Genomic DNA, 27,656 nt, shown 5'->3' with positions numbered 1-27,656 from the left:
CTGATATCTATTGGTGGCAGTATTCGCCACCCCTGCCATGGGCACTCAACACCCTTGTGCACGCTTCTCGCACCCTCCTCAGAGGGTGCTAAAAAAGTGATGGACATCGAAGGCACCCTTCCTTAAGGGTGTTTTTTTAACACCCTACAGTTTTTTTACATGTACACCCTATTCTAGGGGTGCATGGTAAAGCACCCTTTTTGGAAGGTGCTGAATTAACACCCTTAGGGTGTCGTCCACGGGACAAGCTCATTTACACCCTTCTGGGAGTAAAAATTTTTACTGTGATACGGACGCTTACCTTGCACAATCAGCTGCGTCCTAGTTTCATCTTTGCCATGCTTGTTGCTGCCATGACACGCGAACAGTGCCGAATCTCTCCGGTCGACGGCATGAATCTCCAGTTGTGATTGGACGCTGTCTTCAGTCTCGCTGGTTTTTATTTCAAACCTAAAACGGCGCGATGCTGCAGTTAGAATAACTGTTTCGGTGCACTAAATGAATTATATTATTATCAATACCACTCGTGAGACGCCTATTCGGCGACATCGCTTTATTCAACAAATAAAACTAAATTCTAGGACCACAACGTACTAAATATATTCACAGACACCATGCAAGGTATACTGACGTATTTCAACAAGTGCTCGGCAGTGTGCTTCTAACTAGAGGTCATGCAGCCTGTCATTGAGCAAATGAGCTTCCTGTGAGCACTCCAGTTTTTTATACAACACTAATATATGCCGCAAGACCGCCTATATTATATTCCTAGCTTTTCGAAATTACTAACAGCGGTGTACCTTTTTTTCAGCTTGACGTTCTTCAAATCTGTTCTCGCTCTTAACCTAATTTTTTCATGAGTGTGTGAAAACCTACTACAATCTTCAAAAAAAAAACGTATGCGTATAGTCGTTCAGAAAACACGTGCTGTTATGCGCCTGTGATCATCCTGTTTTTCTAAGCAGTACTTTCGGTGCAAACCAGTTTTGTACTGTAGTGGTAATGCACTTGGGGAGATCTGCGTGAAACTCCCAACTCGGTTTCCATACGAGCATTAAGCATTCTTCGTATTAAATTAAAACAATCAGAAGTGATTTTTTTTTCCCGGCTTGCATTGGTCACTGTATAGAGCCCCATCTGCGACAACAGAAATCGCCTTTGGTGAAACTGGTTTATTTCGCTCTGCAAGTTTACCACAAACTTACCGTTGATCTTGCTTCGCCGATATCGATTGGCCGTTCTTGCTCCATGAGATGGACAATGGCTTCTCGCCGAAAACTTCACATTTGATGCGGGCAGTGTTGCCTTTGCGAAGAGTTTTCGAGTTGAATGCGTTTTTGAAGTGGGCTGACACTGCAAGTGTACAACAAAAGAAAAGAAATAGGAAAAAAAATCTTAATACAACAGGTCAGCGCTTCGCCGAGGAATATGCACCGCCGTTTCGCATGCAGTGGCACTTGGCTAACATTCTTGGAGCTAAAACTTTGGTACAGATACAATACACTAATTCTTAGGGAGTCAACATAAATGTAACATTTATTTCATTGTGCCACCTGGTGCCGTTACTCTCACATATCGAACAGGCCTGAACTGAGGTCATCGGCATTTTCGGCTTCTTTAATTGAATAACATCTTTTACGTGCAGTTATGTGATATGCTACTAATCATAATTCGCGAACTTCGCGTGAGAGATAAACTTTGTGTATACTCGTGCAATCGTTACAAGAAAATTTGGGAAGAAAAATAACCAACTCAAATCTCGCGTGTCGATATTGCTCTGCATTTATGTGTATGCTAATGATTCGAACGAAATATTTATGCTCGACACTCACCATGTACTTTCAGTTCGATGACCTTACTGATACCGGATCCAACGCCGTTGCTGGCCTGGCAGAGGTAAAAGCCGGTGTCGTTGCGTTCAGCCTCGCGTACCATGAGCGAGCCGTTTTCAAGCGTGTGTATGTGAGAGTTGCTGATGATCACTTTGTACTCGGTTGGTCTTGCGGCTGGAACCAGAAGATCACCTTTTCGGACAGCGGCATCACGCTTTTGTCGAAGGCTGCCGACACTAAACATTTTAGTTTTAGTTTCTTAGCGTGGTTCCCAATTAACAGTTTAAGCTTCTTGGGACTACCAACTATATTCTCATATTTTAATGAACTGCTTCATCTGTGCCTTTATTCCTCATTCTACAGCGTTAACTGCGAAATCACATCTTTAGGCTGATGTCGGAGCTCTTGTCATTATAAATACCCTTCTATCTATCTACCTATCTATCTATCTATCTATCTATCTATCTATCTATCTACGTTTACCGCGATATTTAGTACGTGTGGCATGCGGCATTTGTGGCACTGCCATTGATGCAGATTTCAGTTCACAGGTTCCGCTGCTTTCGGTTGCCCATCAGCTATAAAAACACGCCATGACCCACCTGATGATTTTTCCCACCATATCCTGGGCGGAGGGAAGCCTTCAGCTTGGCAGTCGATCACGACGTTTTCTCCAACCACCGCTGCCTTCTCTCTTGGAGCCACTTTCCATCTTGGAGGCACTGAAATCACCACGTCACAAAAGCAACAACAACAGCGGATTCATTTTTCAATTATTAAAGTGTCCCTTGAGCAACGTTATATCACTATTATCAGAATAGCAGAATGCAAGAATAGCAGAATGGCGAATATGCCTGTTCCTGTTTTTTGTTTCGAATGAAGAAAGAGGATATCATAAGGACTCGTTCTTTGTTTTAAACAACCTTCCTAAAACCAGCTTATATAAATGCCAAGTAAGACATAGGGCACGTTAATTGTATTGTTGAAAGTCTATTGTAGTAATTGAGATATAGATGTGAAGAAAGCAATATGGACGATGGGACGACTTGCCGTTGGCAGGGATCGAAGCAGGAAACTTCGAATTACCTGCCCGACGCTTTTACCAATTTAGCTGCCGTGATGGTCGTCTCCTCGTTCAACTATCGGGTAATTATGCGCATGAGACCAGAGAAACACTGGCACTCACCGTTTACGACCATGTTCGAAGAATAGTTCGCGGACGCCGCCAAGTTCGATGCCACGCACGTGTACTCGCCACGATGCCGGTAGCCGACCTGACCCGGAGAGACACAAACGAGGAAACCATTTTTGCTGGTTTGCTTCGGCTGAAGCATATGGAAGGCGAAATGGGCCAGATAAGTAGCTCGAGCACTTTGAAATCCACCCAAGCTGAGACTTAGCAATATATCAAACGGGACGCCAATGTTTGGTCAACTTCTCAGCCTTCCTAATCATCTCTCTTTTTTTTTTCCTCTATACCTACGACGTATGAAAAAAAAAGCAAAAGCGTCTTACACAAATACAATGCTGCTGAAATTGGGATTTTCGAACACCCAAAGAGGGCACTATACGGCAGGATGAGGCAAGGGTGTTCGGCTCCATTTGGAGTACTACGTTTTTCAATATTTTATATGAGAGCATGTACAATACAAAATAGGCAGGAAGCAGACGAAAAGGGCACAACACCGGCATAGCTGTGAAGACGGATGGACAGATGTATTGAAAAGATAACTTTGATATAGTTCGTCAGAACGTGCTGTAGCACTTTTCGCAGCACTTCTACACCAGAACACAAAGACTAAGTCACTATGCTGGGTCGCGGGTTCATTGGACTGCCCTTAACTGTTGTTCGAGTCCGGAGCAGGGAATAGCAGCCTTCCATTGGACAGCGTGATGCCTCTATCGTTGCGGAACGCGCGGCACCACCAAAATGAATTATAAGCTAAGTGCGAAGTTTATTAAAAACAGGAAGCATAATAAGAAAATATTCTCTTAAGACCCGCAAATGCTTTCTAGAATGACAACAAAACAGTTTGGCAAAATCGACAAAAATGAGAGAAAATAAGGAAAGAATAATGAAGAAAGAAAATTCGCGGAAACACACACACAAAAAAAAACTTGGGGTGGTTTTGTAAATTACTTCAATTGATTAAGAAGGCTCTCGCCTGTTTGATGAAGAGCGTGGAAGAATATTCGTTGCTCGATTCGACCTTGACGTTCCTGCCGTCCGGCGCTACGGGCGCACCATCCTTGAGCCATCGGATGCGCACTGGGCTGTCCCCTTCGAGCACGGAGCAGGTGACGATGGCCCGCATGCCTTCTTTCAAGTTCGCCGGAAACGCGAAGGGACCCACAACGGGTGCCACTGGACACGAAAGAATAAATAAAGCGAGAATGAAACCGGTGTAAAACAAGCACCACTCGACTGGTGGCACTCACCCATGACGCTAACGTAGAGTTCCCTGGAGGCAGACCTCCCGGAGGGACCTGTGGCCGTGCATCTGTAGAAACCTTCGTCGGCATTCCGCTCTACACGATGCACGGCGAGCGTGCCGTTTCGGAACATGCTCTGGCGCTTGCTCTGCGGGAGCCGGGCGTCCCCTGTAGCTCGTAAATGTAGACGCATGAAGAAATAAGAAGAGTGGGGATGCTATAGCTTATACATTAGGCCACTACTATGCTGAAGTTACAACCGGATGGAGGTTACTTGTCCGCTTCTGTGTAACAGCTCTTATATATATATATATATATATATATATATATATATATATATATATATATATATATATATATATATATATATATATATATATATATATATATATATATATGTGTGTGTGTGTGTGTGTGTGTGTGTGTGTGTGTGTGTGTGTGTGTGTGTGTGTGTGTGCGTGTGTGTGTGCGTGTGTGTGTGGTTATAACAGAAGAAAAGAAAAGTGCTGACCCGTGACTGTCTCTCCTTACAAAGACACCTCGACAGGTCAGCACAAAAATGGGGTATGAGGAATAAAAGATATAGAGAGGGTAAGATTGGAAAAGAAAAAAAAAAGAAAATGAAGGCGAATTGCTAGAGGCTCGTTCGTTGCGCGATTGATTGATATGTGGTGCTTAACGTCCCAAAACCACCATTTGATTATGAGAGATGCCGTAGTGGAGGGCTGCGGAAATTTCGACCACCTGGGGTTCTTTAACGTGCACCCAAATCTGAGCACACGGGCCTACAACATTTCCGCCTCCATCGGAAATGCAGCCGCCGCAGCCGGGATTTGAACCCGCGACCTGCGGGTCAGCAGCTGAGTACCTTAGCCACTAGACCACCGTGGCGGGGCTTGTGCGGTGTCAAACGCACGACAGATATACATTTGAGGAGTTCTTCCTCCCGGCGCGCCTCATACCAATATCGGGGTTTCATCACGTAATGCCCAAATCCTTATTGTAATTCTTAGTAAAGTAGTTGTTTTCACTCTATTACTATTCTTACTTCTTGCCCTCGTCAAATGTTGCGCTACAATCTTATGAGTAACAATGTATCACCAATTACCTCCTTGACGGCTTTTTAGCCCCTATTCTTTGTCTTCCCGTTATTAGTATTGTTAATATTACTATCAATATTGTAGTGGTAGTAGTAATAGTAGTAGTAGTAGGGGGAGGATGAGGAGGAGGAGGAGTACTAGTAGCAGTAGCAGTAGTATTTTTGTTGTTTTACACTGCTTAGTTTGGTAGAGTATTTCTGCTAAATCATTGAGTTACTGCTTTTCTTGGCACTCACCTTTGTGCCAGAATATCTGGGTGAGCGGGTATCCGGCGGCCGGACAGTGGACGATCAGCGTGCGTCCTGCCAGAACGGACACGTTGCGCATGACACGAACGAACGGATGACCCCTGACGTTCATGCGCGCTCCGTGGGACACAGTTTCCACGTCGTTGCTCGCGTGGCACTGGTATCGGCCGCCGTCCTCGGTTGTCGCAGCCGTTACGTTCACGAAGCTGTTCACCTGCGATGGTTGTACGCCAGATGTCCCCTGCTTGTTCGTGAGGGCAGCAAAGCAAAAGAAAATGCTGGAGGTGACCCTAGTCCCACAGGTCGGCAGAACTCATGGAGCTCACACAGACTTGCGGAATATTTCTCGTGCATTGAACTCACTCGAACTCACACTCGACGGTTTTTTTTTCGCAGCTGGACTTACTCGAACTCACACTCATAAAAATGTTCTTCAGCCGGACTCACTCGGACTCTATAAAATATTACGCACCCGAACTCACCTTGACTCAGGGTTACGGCTCAATCTGAGTCTGAGTGAGTCCGAGTCGACTAGCGAGTCCGTTAACCTAGAATTACGTTGTTCAACCATGATGTAAATGCTCTATAGCATCAATATCCCAAGTAATGGGTTCTCTTTTTGGCGCCTTTTGATACACTGCCTTCAAATAAAAGTTATGAACGGTCGTAAACCAATGTGAGGTCACATTTCTTGAAAAAGATGACAGCGTATGATATATTTAATAAAAACAGCCTAGGAAGAGTTTGTGGGGGGGGGGGAAGTGAAGGCTTGCCCTTACGCAATTTACGCCTCTGATCAATAAATATTGAAATGGTGTATGAAAGACTCTGCTTTCATATACGTGCAAGAATACGCGAGTAAAAACGTGAATCCAGGTAATGGTGATAGTAATCTGAAGATGAGTATTTATGACGATAATTTAAAAAAGTAAAGTGAAACTCACTCAGAGTCATTGAAGAAATATATCTCACGCTTTGGATTCAGTCGAACTCAGACTCAACAAAATTTTCCTGAGCCAACTGACTCGGACTCACACTGAAGAAAATTTTCTTCAACTGGGGTCAATGGGACTCAAACTCACAAAAATACTACTCACTTGGACTCACCCAGACTCAGACTCGCAGCTCGATCTGAGTATGAGTGAGTCCGGGTGAGTTCACCGACCTATGCCTAGTCCTCGACTTAGGTACCTGGTGGCACCACTCAAGCGTCGTCGTTCGTGTGCTCTGGTGTATTCTTGGGGATGATTTCTCGTTTACTTTACTGACGAAGCGGATTCCACAGGCCACGAAGAAAAAAACCGCGTGGTTGAGATCTCTTCCGCCAGGTGCCGCAACGATACCAGCTGCTCACGAAATTTCAAAGAACTTAATCACCTTTCATTATTATTCTGAATGTCAATGAACCTCTATCCGAAGTTACCTTAGGTTCCGATACAGCACGAATCTAATATATCTTTCAATTTGAACCGGAACCACATGTTTCTATTTTTCAAAATACGTTTAGGCTTATTCTTACAACCGGAAGTGCATGGCGGGATATCTTTGAATGAGAAACAAGAGTATCCTTCGTTAATAGCGTCTCTAAACACTGCGTCGCTGGAACCAGGAAAAAAGGAAACGGAGAGGTAGAAGACAAGTTGCTTAGCGAGCATCTAGCCGGCTACTCTGTGCTGGGAATTGAGAAAAGGAATAAAAAAAATTCGAACGCTGTGTAAGACAGGCGCATCAGCCAGGCCAGTGTTCTTCTGCCTCAAGTAATCTATGGTGAACAACGCACCTGTCCCTCGTTAGTGACGAAATCCCCAATGCGCACTCGCATGCTCTCGATGACAGGCTCTCCGTCGAGACTCCACGTGATTTGAGGCAAGGGTGCACCCGTCGCTGCGCACTTGAGTGACACCGGTGAGCCTGGTTCCACGGTCTGCTCCGAAAATCGGTGAACGAGTACAGGAGGATCGTCTGTACGAGAAGAAAAGTTGCACCGTTCAAACGACGTGCTAACATGTCCCTTGTCTTAGCATGGAATGAGAGAGAAAAACTAATTTGAACGTTTTTATGAGTTCGCATTTCCTACTTATGCGACTCTCTTTGAAGGGACGCTAAAGTCAAACAGTGAATCGGTTTAGGTTGATTAATTCTGCTATAAGAACTGTTATGTCAAAAGCTACATCAACGTAAGTTCATTATTAGAGGAGAAAATCAAGGTAGAAGTTGCATTTTAAAATTTCAGGCCATGATTTTCGCGCGTGAAGTCATGAATTTCGGGATGTATTTTTCGCGTTTTCGCAACATTGGCCTCATGAGAGTTTCTTAAACTTTGTATGTAAGGTCTATGGCTCATACAAAGGGCACCGTGCTTTATTATTGCCGATTAAGCACTACGTAAAACCTGGTAGATGCCCTCGAAATATACATCGTGGTGTGGTAATCTTTACACTTTAAAAGGTTTTCTTGGGGAACTGTGCAATTACCCAAAAAAGAGCTCTTTGCTTCTCCAAAAGGCGAAATGCGGCCAAAAGATTGCGCACGGCACGACAAGTAGGGGCACACTCCCCTTGTGGGGTAAAGCACCCATTTTCTGGAGTAACTGCAGGAATGTTCGCACCGTGTGCAAAATACCCATCGGTGCCCACACAAGCCAGTTTCCTGTTACACGGTACCGTAGCGTGGTGTGGTGTAGTGGTTAGTATACGCGCGTGCGGAACTATATGCCGCAAATAACAGAGGTTTTTAGGCTGTTCGGCACGCCGGTATACGTGAAATACTTTGCGTGCGCAGAAATACCGGTTGTGAACTGCGCATGCGCGAGCTCAGTAAACATAACCGCACCACTGAGAGCGGTTGCCTTCTCCTCGATTCTATCAAGGGGCTGTCAGGTTGTCTGTGTATACAGCTCCGTACCTTCGTATAGTTGCATTTGTTTACTTCCAACTTTTGTTGTTAAGCTTTGAAAGCAAAGTACTTGTGTGCATTCGGCACCACTTTTGAGACACTTATTCAAAGCAATGCTGTAGGCTCAGTGAGTGGCGCTCACGAAATCTCGGAGGTCATAGATTAAAAGTCTTAATTATTTGTGCTGTATTTTTCATAGATGGCGCCACTTGACGTGTTAGTAGCCAGGGCACACGCAATTCTGTAAAGCGCCGCGCTTTGCGTTACCCGAATACCGGACAGATCAAAAACCTCCATCATGCCATGGCTTTCGGTGCTCACCACCCAGCGTGATTTCGGCCGTTCCCTGCGCCCAGTCGTAATCGTTGAGCGCGAAGCACTGGTACATTCCCTTGTCGTCCCGCAGCACGTTCGGTATGTGCAGTCTCTCCCGCGTGAGCATCTTGACGCGCGAGGCAACCACGGGCTGACCGTTCTTCAGCCACACCACAGAAGACACGGGGTGACCGGAGGTGGTGCAATTCAGCGTCGCCGGAGCACCCTCGGTGGCCACTATTCGCCTCGGACGAACCGTCGCCGTCAGTGGTGCTGCGAATGCATTGTAGTGCGCACCTTAAGGTATCGCTATGTTTGCACCAAAGTCGCAAACAGTATGTAATTTATTTGTAATTAATCAGTGCGCTTGGTGAGATATATGAAGGTTCACATGGAAACGCAAGAGAGATGTGTTTCTAATGATAGTTTCAATATATATATTGTATGCACGGGTCTCTTTGAGTGCACGGTAAACTCCCGGTGTTTAGGTACTGCTCGCGCATAACAAATGTAGCAAAAGAAAAGCCATTGTACATCAGTCGTCAATTTGTCACGTGATGGGCAGCATAGAATCTGATCAGAAAGGTCGCTTCAAATTTCATATTCGTTTCTGGTAGAAGCCCCGGTGGCAGAGTCATAACCAGAAAATTTATTCATCGGAATTTTGATGTGTACAACGGCTAACTTTAGCCACCAGTGGTCGATGTGGAAGTATGTAAATAGATTAGTGTCCCCCGAAAACTTAAAGCATGAAGAAACTTTGCGGAATGTCAGAACCCCCTAAACTCTGCCCTAGTGGTACAATCACTGGCTGACGTGTTAGGTTCATTGCTATTTAATAAACGACGAAGGCAAATCACTGAAGTGGACTGTGGAATTTCAAGCTATATCTGATGTCGCCATCTGGGTGAATAGTTCGACATTAACTAACTAGCTTCACCATCATAAAAATCATATACACAGAACAAAGAATGAAAGTCGGTGGTGGTAGAACTTCATAGGGATGAAGAAACAGGCGCTAATTTATGCATCTCAATAGTAAGCACAGCTAAGCGCTGGTGGTAGTTTACCTGTGATCGTGAGTTGCGTCTCCATCCGGTCCTCACCGATAGAATTGTTGACGACGCACACGTACTTGCCACCGTCGCCAACCACGGCGCGTCGGAATAGGAGCGTTCCGTCGGCCTGAGACACTCGACCTGCCGAGTCGAGAGAGACCTTCCAGCCGCCTTCCAGTCGGTGCCAGGAGTACGTGGGAATGGGGTAACCCTGCGCCGCGCACGGTATCTTCACGTTGTCTCCTTGGCGTGCCCGCACCACGGGCCTGCGATCGGTCAGTCTCGGCGCTGTGTTCACGTGCGTGTCTGTGCAGAAAACACAAGAACGGTCCAAGTCCAACGGTCCCTTGTGCGTTTGCCCAAACACGACTCAAATGCGCAAGACATGTTCATCTTCTTTTAACAGCGAAGCAATTCTGAATCAACCCTTGACCTTATAGCTTCATTGTCTCGCTCAGCGGAGCTCGGCAGTTTCACAATTGTTCTGGAAAAGTGGAGAAACAACGTGGAGGTGCGCCGAGTGTGGATGAGAAAAAAAAAGTGTATAGGTGTGAACTGAGAGAAGGGGTGTGTGGTTTGTTCAGGAGTGAGGGTTGAGGGTGCAGCTCGGAGGAAAGACCAAGTTTATCTGAAGACCCATTGAAGGGAAAAGAGGGGATATCTAAGGGCACCGGGAGGCTTGGTAAAAAGCGCACGCCAGACATTGCCTGGTGAAGTATAGAGGAGGTTGGTGGTTGTTTCTGGGGGGGGGGGGGGGGGGGGGCATTCTTTCAGAATGGCCAAGGCTTTCCGCAGTCCCGAGAAAGAGGGCACCTGACGTAACCACCCGCGAGAAGTGAAGCTTGAAGCGGTAAACGCCATCGCCAAGCATTAATGACGAAAGATGGCGTCAGCTTTGCTGTTTCACTATCCCATGGGGCTTCACAGTTCCGGTTGGATTGGCTCACATTTGAACAAGCAACGTTATGATGTGATAACGTCACCATGAGACGTAACCTCATGTAAGATAATAGTGACTGCATGATGACGTCATGTGGTCAGATCATAACGTCATGTTGATTTTTGCATCACTTGTGTTTGCTGGGACGGCGACACATCGGGTTCAACGAGGCACCGGAAGGAGGAGATACCTTGGGAAGAGAGTTGCTGGAAGCTTTCCATATCAAAAGCAAGAACATAGAGTGTGTAAGTGACCCGTTTACTCCATTGTTTGGCAATGAGTTCAAATATTTCAGATCGATGCTTGATTAGCTCTGCTACTGCTGCGCACATGCACTTTAGGTGGTCTCTTTCGTGTTTTTCCCCTAATAAAACCAGCTGATGTTTAGCGCTTGCCCTGTGCACTGCCTTATTTTCTTCTCAGATATTTCCTTATTTTCTTCCTCTTTGAGTTAAAATATGGCGTCTGATAGGTACCTAATGCTTTCGACGTATTATACCAATTCAACCAAAGACAATGTTAGTACCACGTAGCAATGACATTCCTATGGTACAAACTTGTACAGTGAATTGTTGAAAGCGGGGAAATCAGCTCTCCTTCACGCACTGCAGTGTTAAATTCTGAAATGCTTCCACTTATCAGAGTTTATCGTATGCCGACTTTGTTGTATGAATCCCTGAAATTCTGCTTCAAGCTTGCAAATATTTTAAAAAGGTTACATTATGACTTCTGATGAACAGAACAAAGATTTGAGTCATGAATAAGCACCTAAATAAGTACTGCCATGATTTGTTCGAGCAAATACCGATTACGCGGGTACGTGGATTTATACGGATGTATGCATGTACTATCGGCGTCAAATGAAACCCGAACAGCGGAGCGCGTGTTTCAAGCATTAGAAACAGTATAGTGTTGGCCGTCCAGTCGTCACCATTGACAGGCGGGCACATTCGGTTTGGCAGCACTGCGCGATGCCCCTACAGTGCGTTATCTCCGTTTCTGCTGTAGTTTTCGTATGGTGGTATTGGTGGCCATGTCGTGGGCGTGCCTAGCGCTTTTGATGGCATCACTCGAAATTCCTTGCTTTTACTTCGACATCGCAGTGCAATCGGTGATTTGGCAGGATAAAACGAAAAGAGAAATATAATTGGTTTGCGGTTGATTTTCAAACGATCGTCGTATGTCGTTCGCCAGTGCTGCTTCACCTGCACCCTTCTTTCAGAGGCCGACCCGAAAACGCATCACTTTAACTCTAAATGCCGAGCGTTTATTCGGAAGAGAGAGCGCGAAACGTTTCGCTTTACCGGAACAAAGTGAAACAGTGTGAAATCGCAAGCATTATGAACTTACATTTGTCTAATATAAATAGAATTAGCCAGGAATTCCGTGATGATGGACTCCGTGATGACGAACCATGCTACAATACTCGCGTTCGGCTGCAATAGCTTAACCTCTGTTTTTTTTATTTTGTTTCTTTCAAATCCCATACCTGAGAACAAGCAGAAATATTGCACTATAGAGGGATTGCGCAGTGCTGCTACACCGGATGTGCACGCCTGTCTGTGCCGATGACTGGTCGACGGCACGCACTATGCATTGATAAGGCTTGTGCTACGCACTCCGCTGTTCGCGTTTCATTTGATGCCGATAGTACACGAACTTGTACTCATCTCAGCGAAAAATAAGATGAACAGGCTGAAGTAGGGAATGTTTCAAATTTGCCGGATTTACATGTTGCCCGAATAAGTTAGCCCGGGTGTGCGTTTTCAATGGAAGCACCAACGGCACCTCTTAATGCGATGCGAAAACGGGAAATGCTTCTTGCAAGGACTTGCACAAGTACTATCCCATATAATGAAGGAGTACGCAAGAGCTCAGCAAATTACAGCAATGAAAAGTTCAGTGTTTTTTATCTACACGAGGCATGTGTCAATCTACTGAGTATTGCAATCTCATGTTCTCACATGCGCACTGTATCACCAACGCCTATTTGCGGACTGAGAACCATTTAACATAAGCGTTCAGCTTCTCCGTATTCTTCTTTGTGTTACCGTGTTATTGGATACCAGGTAGAATCTGCGCGTGCACGGGTTTTCACAGAACGTAAACCTTTGCGTACCGTAAAGTACCCGCTGTATAGGCTTCACGTTTGCGGCCCTATCTCCCATATCTCATTCGTTCGTAGACCCGCAGGTCGCGGGTTCAAATCCCGGCTGCATTTCCTATAGAGGCGGAAATGTTGTAGGCCCGTGTGCTCAGATTTGGGTGCACGTTAAAGAACCCCAGGTGGTCGGAATTTCCGGAGCCCTCCACTACGGCGTCTCTCATAATGATATAGTGGTTTTGGGACGTTAAACCCCACATATCAATCAATCAATCAATAAATCATTCGTTCGTAGGAACTCTCGGTATGTGCTGTACAGAGATTCAAGTTGTCGAGTGAAAATAAGACGAAGTACCAGCGCTAATGGCGATTACATTCTTTCAGCCGCGCCATCTAGTGGGACCATACTGAACCAGGTAATCAAAGAATTGTTTTTGCAGGAGCAACATACATTGTACCTCTGGCGTAAAAACGGCGCACCGGGGTTATTACGAATGCGTTACTCTTTAAATCATTTAATCACTTTCGCCTCAAAAATATTACGCGTAAATCAACGTGTTTATGACTGTGGTTGTACGAAGTGCCATAAGATGTTAACACCATCGTTGCAGTAACATTGTATTTTCTGCATATGAGGATACTGTACACAGTAAAAAAGAAGTCTCGTGATTTTACCGCAGCCATGATTCAACTCTACCTAAGTTAAATAGCGTTTAAATGCGGCTAGCCTCACCATTATTAGTTTGCGGAAACGTAAATGTGAACGTGTTAACGTACGCACGCAGATGATTACGTATACATATATTGCAGCTAAAACATTGAAAAACATAACTTCCGGTAAGACAGCAAACGCAAATCGGTATCCGGTAACACGTTAGCGGAAGGAAGTTTATGGAGAAGCTTAAAAAAGCCTCTATTGGCTCTTTAAAGCGTCGTCTACAGTGCTTCCTAATACATTTTGATTAGTTTTCTTGAACATTACTTTTACTGGTGGCAGGTACCAAGTTACGAGAGGTCACATCTTTGTTTTCGCTCTATGGAAGCTGCATAACGCTGCCCTCATGCATTTTCACTGCTGTTAAGTATTGCCATACGTGTTTAGTGCTATCTTTTAACTTCACCAGGTTTTACCCGCAAAGAGACTGCTAGCAACGCTCAGAACCCAACGCACCACAATGTTTTAGAAGTTTTGCGATCGTCTGAGCACATTCTCTTAAAATTACTCGCAGGACACGAGTAGTCGAGTTAATGCGAGAGAGTACCAGCGATTAAGGCTTGAATGCTCGATGCCTCACGTTTAAATGCCAACGCACCTCACAGCATATCAGATTATCGACGGCCGACACGCTGTTGGCGGTTATCAGCGTACAGACGAGAGCACGTCTATCTCGCACCCAAGCGCCTTCGGCAGAATATACTCTCGCTCCCAGAGACGCCATAATTTTTTTGTTTATCGCCAGCATGGTAAGCAGTGGCTCTTGGAGTTAAAAACGCGATAAAGCACCTGTTCACGCTGCGCCCCCTTACAAGAAGTAATCCGCGTGCCACTACGCCGTCTTCGGATGCGACAACCACCAGCACAAGAGGAAGATATTGCTGAGCACTGCCTCTGAATTTCACAGCGCACCACGGGAATCGTGTTGGTGCGGGGTTTTCACCTTTCATCGATTTCCACGAGCAACAAAAAGCGCTGAGCTGCGTCGCCAGTGGTGGATATAGTCGCAATCAGCAGGAAAAACTACGAGCCCAGAAAAGTATACGAGTAAGTATACTTATCGTGTTTAATCAATTGCGACGCCAACTTTTCCGCTTCACAGCAGCGAATTGCGTGCCGCATGTCTTTAGTAAGCGGCACGAAATCATTGCCGTAGTGTTTCGCAGGCCGCATGCCAATAATAGGATATATATTGCGACCCAGGCGTGGATGCACGCCGCGCACGTTTAGTACAAGTGTAACTGCGTACTATTGCGATGCAAAGAGACGCGAACGGCGCGGAAAGCATGGCTTGCGACTCAGTCGAGCTGCGACATGCCTTGAGCTGTCACTAGGCGAATCTGCGCTTTTGGTCGACGTTATCGTAGCATTTTAAAATCTTGTTCTCGCTGGCACTTCCGCACCGCGTGTGTATTCCGAGTGCTCGACATGACTGGCAATCGATAAACACATGCAGTGCATGAGCGCAAATTGGAGCGAGATTCTAGCGCTGCTTTGAGGCCGCCTTACTGCACAAATTCTGCCTAGCCGCAGCCAAGGCACGGCGCAGTTTGACAGGGTTGAAAGCAACGCCTTCCATTGTTCGCGTTTCTTTCAATCGCGATAGTACGTACCTGATGAAGCTGCTTCCGCGCTCTGCAATGCACGTGCTGTAGACATTTCAGACTGTCGACGAAGGTCTTGTCAATGTTTCACACGAAATCAGCCCAAAATTTCAGGAGGGGAAGAGCGTGAAACAGGCTTACAGCCGGACTCGGGCTGTAAGGTTTTGCGTTTGATTGGCGGAGCGTCTGCTCGCGTGGCAGTGCAGGGGGTTGCTTCTCCGCGCTGGCAACAGATGGCGCGACGCGCTTTTCAATATGGCAACACGCACTGAGCTGGCTGTGTTCTGGTATGTAGCTTGTAGTCTGACTTTTTGTTTGGCGCGCACAGGTTCGCCCAGTTTCGTCTTGAACACGCCGACTGCTTCCTTCATGAACGTCATGATCGTGTGACAGTATTTCTATAGGGACATTCAGGAAAAAACTTCGGTGCGTGCATTTGCTTTAATTTTCAACATAAACTCGCTACTGTCACAGGAAAGACTATGAAAATGCTGATTAATACGCAGGCAGTGAGAAGAAAAATGAAAGTTATTTTGGGGCTTTCTCACAGGAATGCTTCAAAAAAAGTATTAGGTCACACTGGAGAAAACTAGATTGTGGTCCGTAGTTTTAATGTCCATGTCACTGCATAGGACTTACCATCCACCCGCGTCTGGCTGAGAGTGTATTACCGCGAATCACGGCATGCGTATAATCTGGTCGCGTTATGCTCTTCCTCTCTCTCTCTCACTTTTCCTATTAATGTGAGATCAAATTTCTCGGAAGGAGCATTAGGCTAAGCTGACCTGCTCGAAAGGATGTACTAATGCGATTACGGCGAGGAACGATAAAGAGTAAGGGAGGTAGCTAAGCAATAAGTTCAACCATGGGACGTAAGAAAGACGACAGACACAAGTATGGTTGCTGATCTGTTTGCTTCCCTTCGTTAACCCATCGAGCGACTCGTTAAGGCACTCTCGTAAGATTTTGACAATAAGATGACGTAAGATATTGAGCCACGGTAAAACCTGTCATCAAACAATGATAAAGCAGTCCACAATTATCAATCTATTCTTCGCACTTTACTTTCCAACCATATAAGATACCAATAAGAGCGTCTGCCTTATTTGAATACTAATCACGTGTACGCCGTGCTTGGCTACCATTTGTGTCGCTACAGTTGGCCCATCTGCATACCGGGTAAAAGGCGAAAATGCTCTTGAGTTATACTCTTAAGAGGATACTAAGTCAACGTTTGCAGCAGGAACATGTCTAGTTACTATAGCTGTTACGTGATGTTACGCGATTTCAGTTCAGTGATAACATGTTAAGTAATTTTACGTAATGTTCGGACACGGAACAGGCTGCCCCATCATAGCTTTTGTATTCCATGCCGGACAAATCGGCGCGCATGTTGTAGAAGCAACGCAAAAGTTGAAGATGGAGCAAGCCGGTACCAGTTCATGAATAAGATGATCACTACCCGGGACAGTAGTGGAATGCGGAAAGCACACCGCTCTTAAAATGCGAAGCTCACTCGAAAATGAAATCAAGAGGAAGTCTTTTATTGTGTGACCTACTTTCATCAAGAAAAATAGTAACAGGATATTAGAAAGCCGAAGCACACATGTTGGGCTGTTTCAAGATGCGTCAAGAACCTAACTTCGGGAGAAAAGCTGTTGCGGAACTGCCTATGATTTATGAATCCCGTATGCGCTGCTAGACGTATTTTCTTTTTTTTTCTCACCACCCCCTCGTTCATTTACGATTGCAAGCCGATAAAATTTTCTCACTCCGCAGTGTTTTTGTAAGCGAAAAATGTCCTAAAGGCTGTAACATTTGAAGAACATAAAATGAAAGACGAAAATTGTCAGAGCATGAATGACAGCAAGAAAGATTTTGTGAGAGCATAGTTAAGGAGGTCAATTTGAATAAACAGTCGCTGAAAATGCGACAGGTCGAAGCGCATGCGCATTGTATTCTTCGTGCACCAAATTGTAACAGGCAAATGCGTATATATATATATATATATATATATACGCATTTGGCTGTTACAAACATATATATATATATATATATATATATATATATGTGTGTGTGTGTGTGTGTCACTGTTCCTTTGGGCATAATGTAAGAGAGAAACCAAGGAGCACAACGTCCGAGCAAAAACAATGTGGTAATTTGCATAGTTCTGCTGCAGAAATTTGCATACATTGAACGAGGCAAATCAACAGCTACTGACAGGGGCAAGTGAACCAAAACAAAATTGTCTTGCAGTACCGGTGTCACTTTTTTTTTACAAACAATAATATGATTATTTTTTTTTCGTTGCGAATGCATGTTCCCCGAACGATCTTGCTTTTCGTATGGCCTACACACCATGTCTCCCTTTTTGGCAGCAATTTTGACAGCAGAGTGGGAACATCACCTGCACGCGATGCTCGCTGCGCTAGTTTCGAGCTACATGGCAAAATGACGTATATAAGCTAGAAGAGCTTTACACAAACCGACTAGATTAAAATAAGTTTTTAAAGCGAGATTTTGTTAGACATGCTCTCGATAACTATTTGCGTTACTAAGTGGTCAGTCACCTTCTTCACTTTCTTTTTAATTTAGCTGTGACCTCTCTCTCTCTCTTTCTCTTCTCTTTCCTCTCTCTCATCTTTATGTCCCCTTCCTATTCCCCCAGCGTAGGGTAGCAAACCGGGCATGTGTCTGGTTAACCTCCCTGCCTTCCCTCTTGTTGTTTACCCCCCCCCCCTTAGCTGTGATGATGTGGAGCGATTAACCTGGTGTGGCATGAAAACAACTGGGATACATTAAAAAATACAAAAGACAGAGATCAGGATCTTAACTGTACCGCATTGTCAAAACAAGCACTAAAGTGCTTGTTTTGAAATCATTTTTGCGTTGGTTCTAAAGCACCTGGAAGTTATTATTACTCCAGGACTAGTGTGCGCGATAATAAATGGTGGTTAAACCTGTTCCTGCGGCTAGTTTCTGCGCTGTTTGGAATAAAGATAACAAACGGGGCTCCAACTCGTCTGCACGTAAACAAGAGTGCCGCAAAGCGGCTCCGCAACGTAAAGTTTGGTGAACAACAAGAACGGCTGAGCCTGGCGCTTTGATAGCGAGTATAGCTGGCAAACAACGATCTATCGAGGCGTGGACGAGTTCGTCCTTTTTCGGTAGAAGCTCAAACGGTACACATCCAGCCCAACTTTGCGAGAACGAGTATCTTAAGCAGATTACTCGCCAACGCTAATCGAAGCTTCAGTTTGGTGTCTGCAGATTGATTTGGGGCCACTTTGCAGCGATATTCAATCCTATCATCGTAACTCATTCGTCAGTGCCAGCATCACAGATATACCACTCTATGGCCACAATTGACCATTTTGCTGCAGAAACCAACTAATCAATATCACCATCGCACTGTCGCTTTACAACATAATTACGACACAAACGACACTGCTTTCACTGCATGGTTCTGTAGCCCCAACGCGGTGTTCTAGTGGTTATGGCACTGGAGTGCCACCCTGAAGGTCGCGCGATCGAATCCCGGCGGCGGCGGCGGCGGCATTTTCGATGGAGCCGAAAATGTTTGTGGACCGTGTATTTAGATTCAAGTGCGCTATAGAGAAGACCAAGTAATCTAAACGTCCGGAGCCCACGACTATACGGCATCTCTCATAGTCGTATCGTGGCTCAAAGAGGTTAAAGCCTCCCATATTATTGTACGAAGTTGTAGTTCTCGTTCGGTTTTTCAAAGATGGTAATAAGAACACATTGAAATATACACTACCATGTGTGTTTATGTGGAGTCCCTGTTTATATAGCATTTTATGTGCTTAATAAACTAACTCTATTTTCTTCTTCAATATATACCGCGATGCAAAGCGCCAGCGCGAGGAAACTTCAGTTGTTTGATTATTTGGTTCATTATTTAGGTGATTATAATGGCACACCCTTTTATACAGCTGTTGAGCAACCAACTATCGAGCCGCGTTCAGTAAAGGAGGCGGGCTTAAAGCCCTTTCTGTTATTTTTCAATGTTGCTTGCGCGTACACATGCAAATACATACAAACGCACGCATAATATACATAAAATATGGTTTCACCCCAAACCCCTTTCCCACCTTTCTGCAAAAAACACTCTCGCTACTTCCATACGGGCAAGTATTGATATGAGTGTCATGCTGATTATGATGAGTAGCCGTTGTTCTAGAAGTCATCTAAACACTGATTACACTGTTTAGGATGTGACAAAAACGGTAGTTATACTACTAAGCACTTAAAGATGAATATTGAACATGCGGAAGTGGGGTTTGAGAGGGGGGGGGGCATTCATTTGCAATCTCGTTCCCCCAATGTCTACAGGTCGTTAGCTTGCCTAAGGACCTTGCTTTTGCGTACGTCTACATTCTTACCGCCAATTTTTGAACTGTTCGCTGCCTGAGTGCATGTAATATCCGTATATTATTTAAGCCCGTGCAACACAGACCATCGGAGGGTAAAATTAGGCGCCAGTTCGGCAGCGGAAAAATAATGGTGCACAAAAAATATTCGCTACTAAATTTCATTCGGTTAGATAGTTAGGATAAGCAGGGTTAATTTTCTCGCTTAAGAATTTCAATATTTTAGTATGAGAGTTAGGAATCCCTTTCTTGCAAGCCTTCTTATGCATATATTTGAATCACTGCCTCTTCTACGCTCTGAAACATTGATTACAGATAGTAAGACTATACTGTGAGAAAGATTGTATTCTTTTAATTTGCAGGTTTCGTTCATGTACCAGCTGGTTTGTCATACAATGAACCCCGTATTTACATGACACAAAAAAGGTCATGGTTACACATTTTTTCATCAGTTAGTGAAGCAAGAACACAAAACAGGTTACGTACCAATGATGATCAGTCTGGCAACTGTAGAGCTCCTAAAGACTTTTCCCGTGAGTCTGTGCTTGGCCTGACAATAGTACTTGCGGTGGCTGTCCATGCTCGTGTCCACTTGGCGGACGTGTAGCTCACCAGATGGAAACACAGTGTAGCGACCACCTGCGTCACCGGTTATGTACAGTACAATCTAAGAAGACCGAAAAAGTCCTTTCATTCTTTTTAGAGACTCCTGAATTGCCGTGTGTATGACTCTCTTTAAATAGACACGTCAACTCCAACTCTCTTCTGTAATCATTGCAATGTTTTCTGAGAGTCGCGCGACCCACATAAGAGCTAACGCGCCTCCTCAAAAAAAGTTATTACGAGGCGATTTAGGACTATCCGAAAGCAATTAAACATAACTTCTTTTTTTTTCGGGAACAGTGCAAGTCAAGTGAAAATATATCTCCTAGACAGTTCAGAATTATGCTCAAAACGTTCACCAAAATATTTGTGAACGCACTCACTACTCTTCGTTTGGCCGCATAATTCAGGACTTAGCAAAGAAACTTTGTAATCATTATAATGGGCTCATCAGCGTAGTTGAGAGAATCATCTCACTTGAATCTGTGTCGGCGTGTATGACGAGTCCATCGTCCCGCACCCATGACGTCACCGAGACGTATTCCTTGACGAAGCTCGGTATCTGGCAGCGTAAGACGCCCGTGTTGCCTTTGATAACGAACTCGTCGTACACTTGTACATCGAACTCCTGGTTCACTGCTGCGTGCATAAAGAGATAAAGAAAGAAACACACACGTGAATTGTAGTGAAGTCTATTTTGCGTTCATTTTGCGTTTACGCCCGACTTCGCGTTCGAGTTACAGTAGGCAAACGCATGTCTATCATTTTCATCTGAAGGGAGCGCTGGGCTGAGAAATGGTCTTTTCGCGCTATGTATGGCATCGCAAACAAAAATAGGGGGGGGGGGGATTTGTGAGTATGATTGTATTCAGATGACAATGGCTCGGTGGAAAAGGAGAAAATTGTGTTACACACCATGAGCCCTGTGTAGGAATAGTTGAGAAACAAGCAGTTCAAAAATGTTGTGAATAAACTATTGCAACATCTTCATCAGTTCTCAGTCAGCTTTGCTGTAAGCTCTGAGAGAACTGATTGAGCTTTGCTGCTGTGATAGCCAAGTAAATTCACGACCAAAGAAAAAAAAACAGGCGCCTGCTAGCATTGGATTAGTATAAAGATTATGTCTGAAAAAGTTTTTATAACAGTTTGACGAACCTGGACCAGTGTTAGCTTCGTTCAGAATAAAGAGTCCGTGTAACAGCTGCCTTATAACTTGGCTTCAGAATATCTCTCACAAGACCAAAAGACAAATTTGTCTCTCTGCATATACGACATAGACAATCTACATATGTATACACAGTATACACATGCACACACGCAATATACACACGTGCACAGGCTCTTAAGGCACTTTGTTCGGTTTGAATATACACAAAAATAAAAACGACCCTTTAGGGCGTCTTTTGCCGAGCAACAATTGTAGTGATTTCTTCTGCGTACTTGCGTTTCTTTGCTTAAAAGCTACGTGCTTGTTATCTTTCTCTCGAGAATGATACTGCCCCTTTAGCGCACGCCGTGCTCCACCTAAAGGTATCGGGTGCGAGGCAACGAAGCAAAAAAAGCCCTTCAGACAGATGACGGTTATTGCTGTTGTGTTGCAGAAACCACAGCATAGAGGCAAATTGAACCATCAAATATTGAAGGAGGAGGATTGAAAGAGAAAGGAAGCATCAAAATCGGGAATGATGTGGTGGTACCATAGCAAAAGTGTTCAAGAATTTTCATGTAAAGCCACTACTTTCGAAAATTGATCCTTTTCTCGAACAGGACGTAGAACGCGCTGGCCGATAAAGCTGCATTATCTTCAACTATCTTTTTAATTCATGAAAGTGATAGCGAATCGGCCAGCCATCGTCTGATTTATTTGTTCTTGTTATTATTGTTATTATTATTCGCACTGCATCTAATTTCTTCTGTGTGTCTGAGTTGTATTGCTTTGCTATGTTAAGCGCTAGCTCGTTTGTATAGAACTTTGTGGGCACATTTTATTCTGTTTATTGTGTCACTTTGTCACTTCGCTCTTTTTTTGCTTATTGTTTCGGTGTAGCAGTCACTCGTGCGTCTTTTTTTAGGAACAATTTGCTCATACTGTGCAAAAATGATAAAAAGTCTTATACTGACTTGTGTTTTCAATGTTTCTAAGTTACAACTCTTCTATAATTTTTCCTTGACGCAGTGTTTTTGTTATAAGTACTTTCTGTCATTTTATTGCATTGTAAAGTGTAATATTAACAAATGTGTATATATGTAACCACTCTTGCCGACGACTTGGAATAAAAATCGGCAGTGTTAGCTACATGAATAAATAAAACTTAGCCCAACGTCAAGCATGTTTTTAAAGGACGATGATTTTTCGTAAGATACTTGCAGGCAGAAATTTTTGTCTCTGTCTTTCTATCTGTCGGTCTGTCACATCATCCAGCTACCATCCATGGTTAAAAGCATCTGCTGAAAGTCCAGAAGTCCAGCATATATATATATATATATATATATATATATATATATATATATATATATATATATATATATATATATATATATATATATATATATATATATATATATATATATATATATATATATATATATATATTACCTTTTGATGTTTTTATGGATTGTCAAAGGCTTCACTTAGATCGTGCATCACACGTATACACCCATTTCCAAAATACAAAACTACATTTCCTATAGACAGAAGCTCCCTGTGATCGATGAGTGTGGCTGCGTGTCAGGGCCCAACGCAGCACTCGTCGGTAGACAGTAGCTTTCAAGCTGAAGTGTTGTTTATATAAGCTTTTGTTGTATGTCTATCACCCAGTGTGGCACTATGCATAATAGTGTAGTGGAAATATCTGTCGCAGTTGTGGATAAGTTATTTTTTCTCCTAAATTTTCTGTTTTTTTTTCTCTGGCTTCTACCACTTTACTGCTAGGGCATTCACTCCCAGCACATGTAAGAGGGCACATTTTGGCTTTTCAAACTCCGCTCCGCTGATAGGATTGTTGTCATAGCACACTTTTACAGTCTTTCCTTCAGGACACAAATGTTAAGTTTTGCAGTTAAATATAGCGCATCATCGTTAATATAATGGCACATCTGTTAATCGTAACTAGTTGCCAAATATATTTCAGTTGGTCATTTCGGCGTCATGTGTGATAATAACAGCAGTTCACAGGTCTTTTCATAAGTCCAGATCATGTACTAAGAAATATTGATAATATTGAAGTATAAACTCGGAAAAAGAAATTCAAAACAAAATGCAGTCAGATAAACCATGATCATTACCGCTTTATTATTCCCAGCTAAGTGAAGGCAGTAAAGGTGGGAGAGATAATGGAAAACGTATGAAGATAAAAAAAAGTGCTTGCTGAGTGTATTATATGGCAACAAACGCTACGCGGAGAGAATTCTCCTGTAAAGAAGGGGCGACATGCAATGTGCGTCACTGCTACAAATAAAGGAAGTCCTAAAATTATTACAACGCTTTCGGAACGTAACAACTGAGGCATTCTCGAATGAGAGAAGATGATGAAACATCTGTAAATGTCGGCGGTCTTGAAAACCGTCATTATGATACATTAACCAAAGCCTTCCGGATGCAAAACGGGCTGCGAGACTTGCATAAATTGAGGCAACGTTGAATAACGCTGCGAAAGACTGAATGCGGACTACGCGGTACGAAAAATTCAAGCAGCCGGAACGGCAACCAAACGATCTCGGCGAACCTGCCTGCACGAACTACAGGTACAGTGAACTAAAGCAATTTCCGAGAGTGTCTGTACGGAGAGGATTTGTACAGTGCGGGTCAGCGAATGCCTAATTCGTCTCGGAAACCAATTACGAGCACCATTATGGTGGCCTCGCACGACTGCCGCCTTTTTTGGATGTAAACGAGTATTCAAATGAGGTGCTCGTGAGTGTTACGCGAATGACGCAGCGAGAGTCGTCAGCCTGCGAAGTATTCTGGCGCAAGCCGTGACATTCGTTGAACAGTGATCAGCATTCAAGATGGGCTTTGTGTGCAGCACCCTGTGCTGCCACGATGAAAATAAAGCGCCTATAGATTGGCTTATGGTTAATAACTGTTAGTGTTTTAGCCTAAATACTACGCTGCGAGTTTGAGTAATGCCGTGATGGAGGCCTCCGCAAATTTTGGCCATCTGGTGTTGTTTAACTTGCTTTTAAATTATTTCACACTAACGGGTCGCTAGCATTTCTCCCCAATCGAAACGGAGTCACTGCCTCTGGTATTGATTCCCGAGTCCTTAGGGTTTGCATTCGAGCACCATAACTGGCACACCAAAGAGGCTTGGCTTTTTGTTGTCAACAGAGCTGCGTATATTATGATAGAGCCTACATGCAGTACTAGAAAAGGATTTGCACGCTGACCTCTGCATTTGTAGAAACTGTATATCAAGAGCAATAAGATGTAGAAGAGAACTAAGGGAAAATGTAGCACCAGGAAAATGACTCTGTGCTGCCGCAAAGTGTCCTTTGAGAAAAAAAGCTGGGTTGTAACAGGAGGGGCTCACAGGGATATGACACAGAGCAGTTTCCGGGAATTAAGCATGTCTTTGTTTGGGGGCATTGAAGCCCAGATCATATTATATTATTATTACATAATTTATTATTTCCTGGAATTTCGGTTTCGCTTGCTGTACTTTTAATTCACGGTTCACTTATCTTAAGAAGCCTCCCTGATCGGCTATTTGATTTTCCTTTACACTGGCTTCAAGGAAGTGAAGGAGCAGGCCCACTATTTTCAACTACATGGACGAGAGGGTCATACACCAAGACTTTAATCAAGTTTTGTTTCTAAAACCAAAGAATACACGAAAGCGCCAACAGTGCTTCGTTAATTGAAGATGTCGTATTGTCGTCCACTCGCTCACTGCACGCTTTTGGTATGGTCGCGGGGTCGGGACAGAGAAGGCGGATGCAGACTGTAGGTTCAAGACGAAACTATTTATTAGGCTAACTTGTGGCTGGTTAATGGAAAGCCAGATTACAGTGATACACACTGGCACTGATAGCGGCAGACAGAGCGTTGGTTATCAATTAAGTGACAGGTGCTAATCTGTGTCGGCATTTATAAAAGTCTCGTTGAATACTTTAGCTTTATGACTAGTCGTCGCGCAAGCCCTGACATAGTATCAAGTGTTCCGTCTTGAACCCAATTTTAACACACTGATCTACAATAATCGCGAACCTTCTAAAACAATGAAGCGCGTTGTTTTGCGCTGAGCATTTCTGACAGGGTTTAGGTGCAAAAACCGATTTAAACCAAAAGGGAAAATAAAAAAAACGTGCTTTATTAATCGGGCTCACCTAAGACGTGTAGCGAGTGCAGTCTAGTTGCCAGAGCATGCCGTTACTGCGGAACATGCGAAATGATTCTGCGTACAACGCTTTGTGAAGATCAGGGTCTCGATTCACTCCATTGTATGGAAATATATATTTTTTCTTACTTTTGTTAAATCCTCCCTTTTGCTGAAGTACGATATTCATCAACAATACGAAAGTTTTTTTTTATTTGGAGCTGCTGATCAAAAGCTCAAGTAGTGTTAATGGATAGCCGAGGATGCTCAGATGCCCAACATATGCGTTTATGACGCTGTTATAACGCAGCTGGCAGAGATACGGCAAGGTTTGGGTACACGGTAAAGAACCCCTAGGTGGTCGAAATTTCTGGAGCCCTCCACTACGGCATCTCTCATAATATTATGATGATATTGAGATATTAAACCGCACATATCAGTCAGAGATACTGAAAATTGGCTTGTACCTGCTGGATACGCAAGCCAGCCATTCTCATACCCTGCCACCGTAGCGCAGTGGCTATGATTTGCAGCTGCTGACGCGAAACAAGCGCGTTCAATTCGTACCGCCGTGGTCACGCATTGGGGAAGGCAGAGAGAGCGAAATAGGTAAAAATAAAACGCTGGGAGGTTAACCTGCTAAAAAAAAATCGTTTGCTAACAGCGTAACGGTGGGTAAATATGGGTTGTACAGAAGACATAGAGAGAGGGAATACTGGAGGCTCGTGTACTCTTCGATGTCATGACTCAATAAGGAAACCAAGGTGGTCTAAACTATGCGTAGTGGTGCACTAAAACGCCTCCGATAGCTTGCGTATACTGCTTTGGCGTTATGACCCCCGAACTAACTAAACCTGTCAATCAAGCCTGCATGGTGCCTTTCATTAAGGCACCGTCCAACTGTACGACTTCCTTTCGCTTCCTACTTTTGCGATGTTTGTGCGGTACTATGTATAAATGGCCACAGCGTGTGAACCTAAGCGTGACTACAATGGCTCGTCAGTGCCCGCCTTTAATGGAGGTCTACAATACCTTCCGCGACACTGCTAAAGGCGTCAATGAAAGCTCGCAACACCACCATTATCGCCTCTGCTACTTACCTGCCTTTTGACGCCTCTCGTAGAGGGATGAAATACTGGCCTGCTTCTTCGTACCTCTCGCAATCAGCTTGATTGATGTTTAAGATTTGAAACCTAAGCTACCTGCAGTATAGTCAGCTGGCGCAAAATCGCAAGTATTAAATGCAGCGTGGCTACAGGATCTAACACATCAAACAGACATAATCTCTGATTAACGGGTGTCATCCGCGATGGTGATGATGATGATGATGATGATGCCTTAAGTATGGCTCATACCTACTCAGGAGGACTGACCAAGAACTGATTACATTATTGTTCTCATAAATATTCAATGATGAAAACTTCTAACTCTTACAATAATCCGTCATTTTATTCAAACTTCTCCTTTACTTTCCCTTATTCCACTTCTTCTCCTTTTTTCATGCAATTAGTGAAGATTGCATTGGATAAACATTTATTTGATCCTCCAAAACACAGATCACTGCGTTGCGGCCACTCCCACGTGTTTATACTGAAAAAAACGTCTGGTCCTGCTGTGCCATTGTCCTCGATTTGCCTCAGATAGACAAGTACTTGCCAACGCAATGCAGCGACTGGATGATCGGCCTCTTTCTGTGCAGGTGCTATTACAGCAACGTCCACATGCCTCGACAGCCCACAAGGCAGTGAAAGCCCCGCTGTGTTTCCTGAGAAAGACAGGCTTGTATGAACGGCTCTGACATGCGGTAGAGTTCTACACGCTGCAGTGAAATTACTGTCAGTCTCTTCCTCACCCTTTTTTTTTCTTTTCCCTCTCTCCCCTCTTTCTCGTCTTTCTGGTGGAGTAGCCAACCGGATGTCTTTCTGGTTAACCTCCCTGCCTTCTCCCTTTTGTTGCTTCCTCCTCCTTCTAGCGAGCGTTGGGCCGCCGTGACATGAATACAGTGAACTAGTACATACCATGCACTCGAGGTGGTTGAAGGTGGGAAGTAGACACGAAGCGCAAGCCGTAAAAAAGTGTGCGTGTGCGACCTCTCGT

The 27,656-nt window shown here is 44.2% G+C and overlaps 1 protein-coding gene and 1 long non-coding RNA gene across 5 annotated transcripts in view; one reads left to right on the top strand and one right to left on the bottom strand.

The window, feature by feature from the left end:
* LOC119169629 (cell adhesion molecule Dscam1-like) overlaps nucleotides 1-27,656 on the bottom strand; it is a 138,265-nt gene that overhangs the window by 32,978 nt on the left and 77,631 nt on the right. The window contains exons 3-15 of the mRNA XM_075887178.1: nucleotides 20,719-20,880; nucleotides 20,125-20,277; nucleotides 9,894-10,187; nucleotides 8,830-9,096; nucleotides 7,394-7,575; nucleotides 5,602-5,827; nucleotides 4,272-4,433; nucleotides 3,998-4,197; nucleotides 3,019-3,106; nucleotides 2,435-2,554; nucleotides 1,833-2,006; nucleotides 1,206-1,353; nucleotides 302-450 (exon numbers count right to left, since the gene is read on the bottom strand). Coding sequence (XP_075743293.1) covers nucleotides 302-450; nucleotides 1,206-1,353; nucleotides 1,833-2,006; nucleotides 2,435-2,554; nucleotides 3,019-3,106; nucleotides 3,998-4,197; nucleotides 4,272-4,433; nucleotides 5,602-5,827; nucleotides 7,394-7,575; nucleotides 8,830-9,096; nucleotides 9,894-10,187; nucleotides 20,125-20,277; nucleotides 20,719-20,880 — 2,325 coding nt within the window. The remainder of the gene's footprint in view (nucleotides 1-301; nucleotides 451-1,205; nucleotides 1,354-1,832; nucleotides 2,007-2,434; nucleotides 2,555-3,018; nucleotides 3,107-3,997; nucleotides 4,198-4,271; nucleotides 4,434-5,601; nucleotides 5,828-7,393; nucleotides 7,576-8,829; nucleotides 9,097-9,893; nucleotides 10,188-20,124; nucleotides 20,278-20,718; nucleotides 20,881-27,656) is intronic.
* LOC142796470 (uncharacterized) overlaps nucleotides 14,380-27,656 on the top strand; it is a 72,321-nt gene continuing 59,044 nt past the window's right edge. For 2 of the 4 annotated variants that reach the window (XR_012893860.1, XR_012893858.1), the window contains exons 1-2: nucleotides 14,380-14,687; nucleotides 27,259-27,341. This is a non-coding gene — a long non-coding RNA (uncharacterized LOC142796470). The remainder of the gene's footprint in view (nucleotides 14,688-27,258; nucleotides 27,342-27,656) is intronic. The other 2 variants (XR_012893861.1, XR_012893859.1) reach the window with 1 other exon arrangement.

The sequence above is a fragment of the Rhipicephalus microplus genome, chromosome 2 (genome assembly GCF_043290135.1).
Source record: "Rhipicephalus microplus isolate Deutch F79 chromosome 2, USDA_Rmic, whole genome shotgun sequence".
Taxonomy (NCBI): Eukaryota; Metazoa; Arthropoda; class Arachnida; order Ixodida; family Ixodidae; genus Rhipicephalus; species Rhipicephalus microplus.
This window is presented reverse-complemented; position numbering and strand designations above follow the sequence as displayed.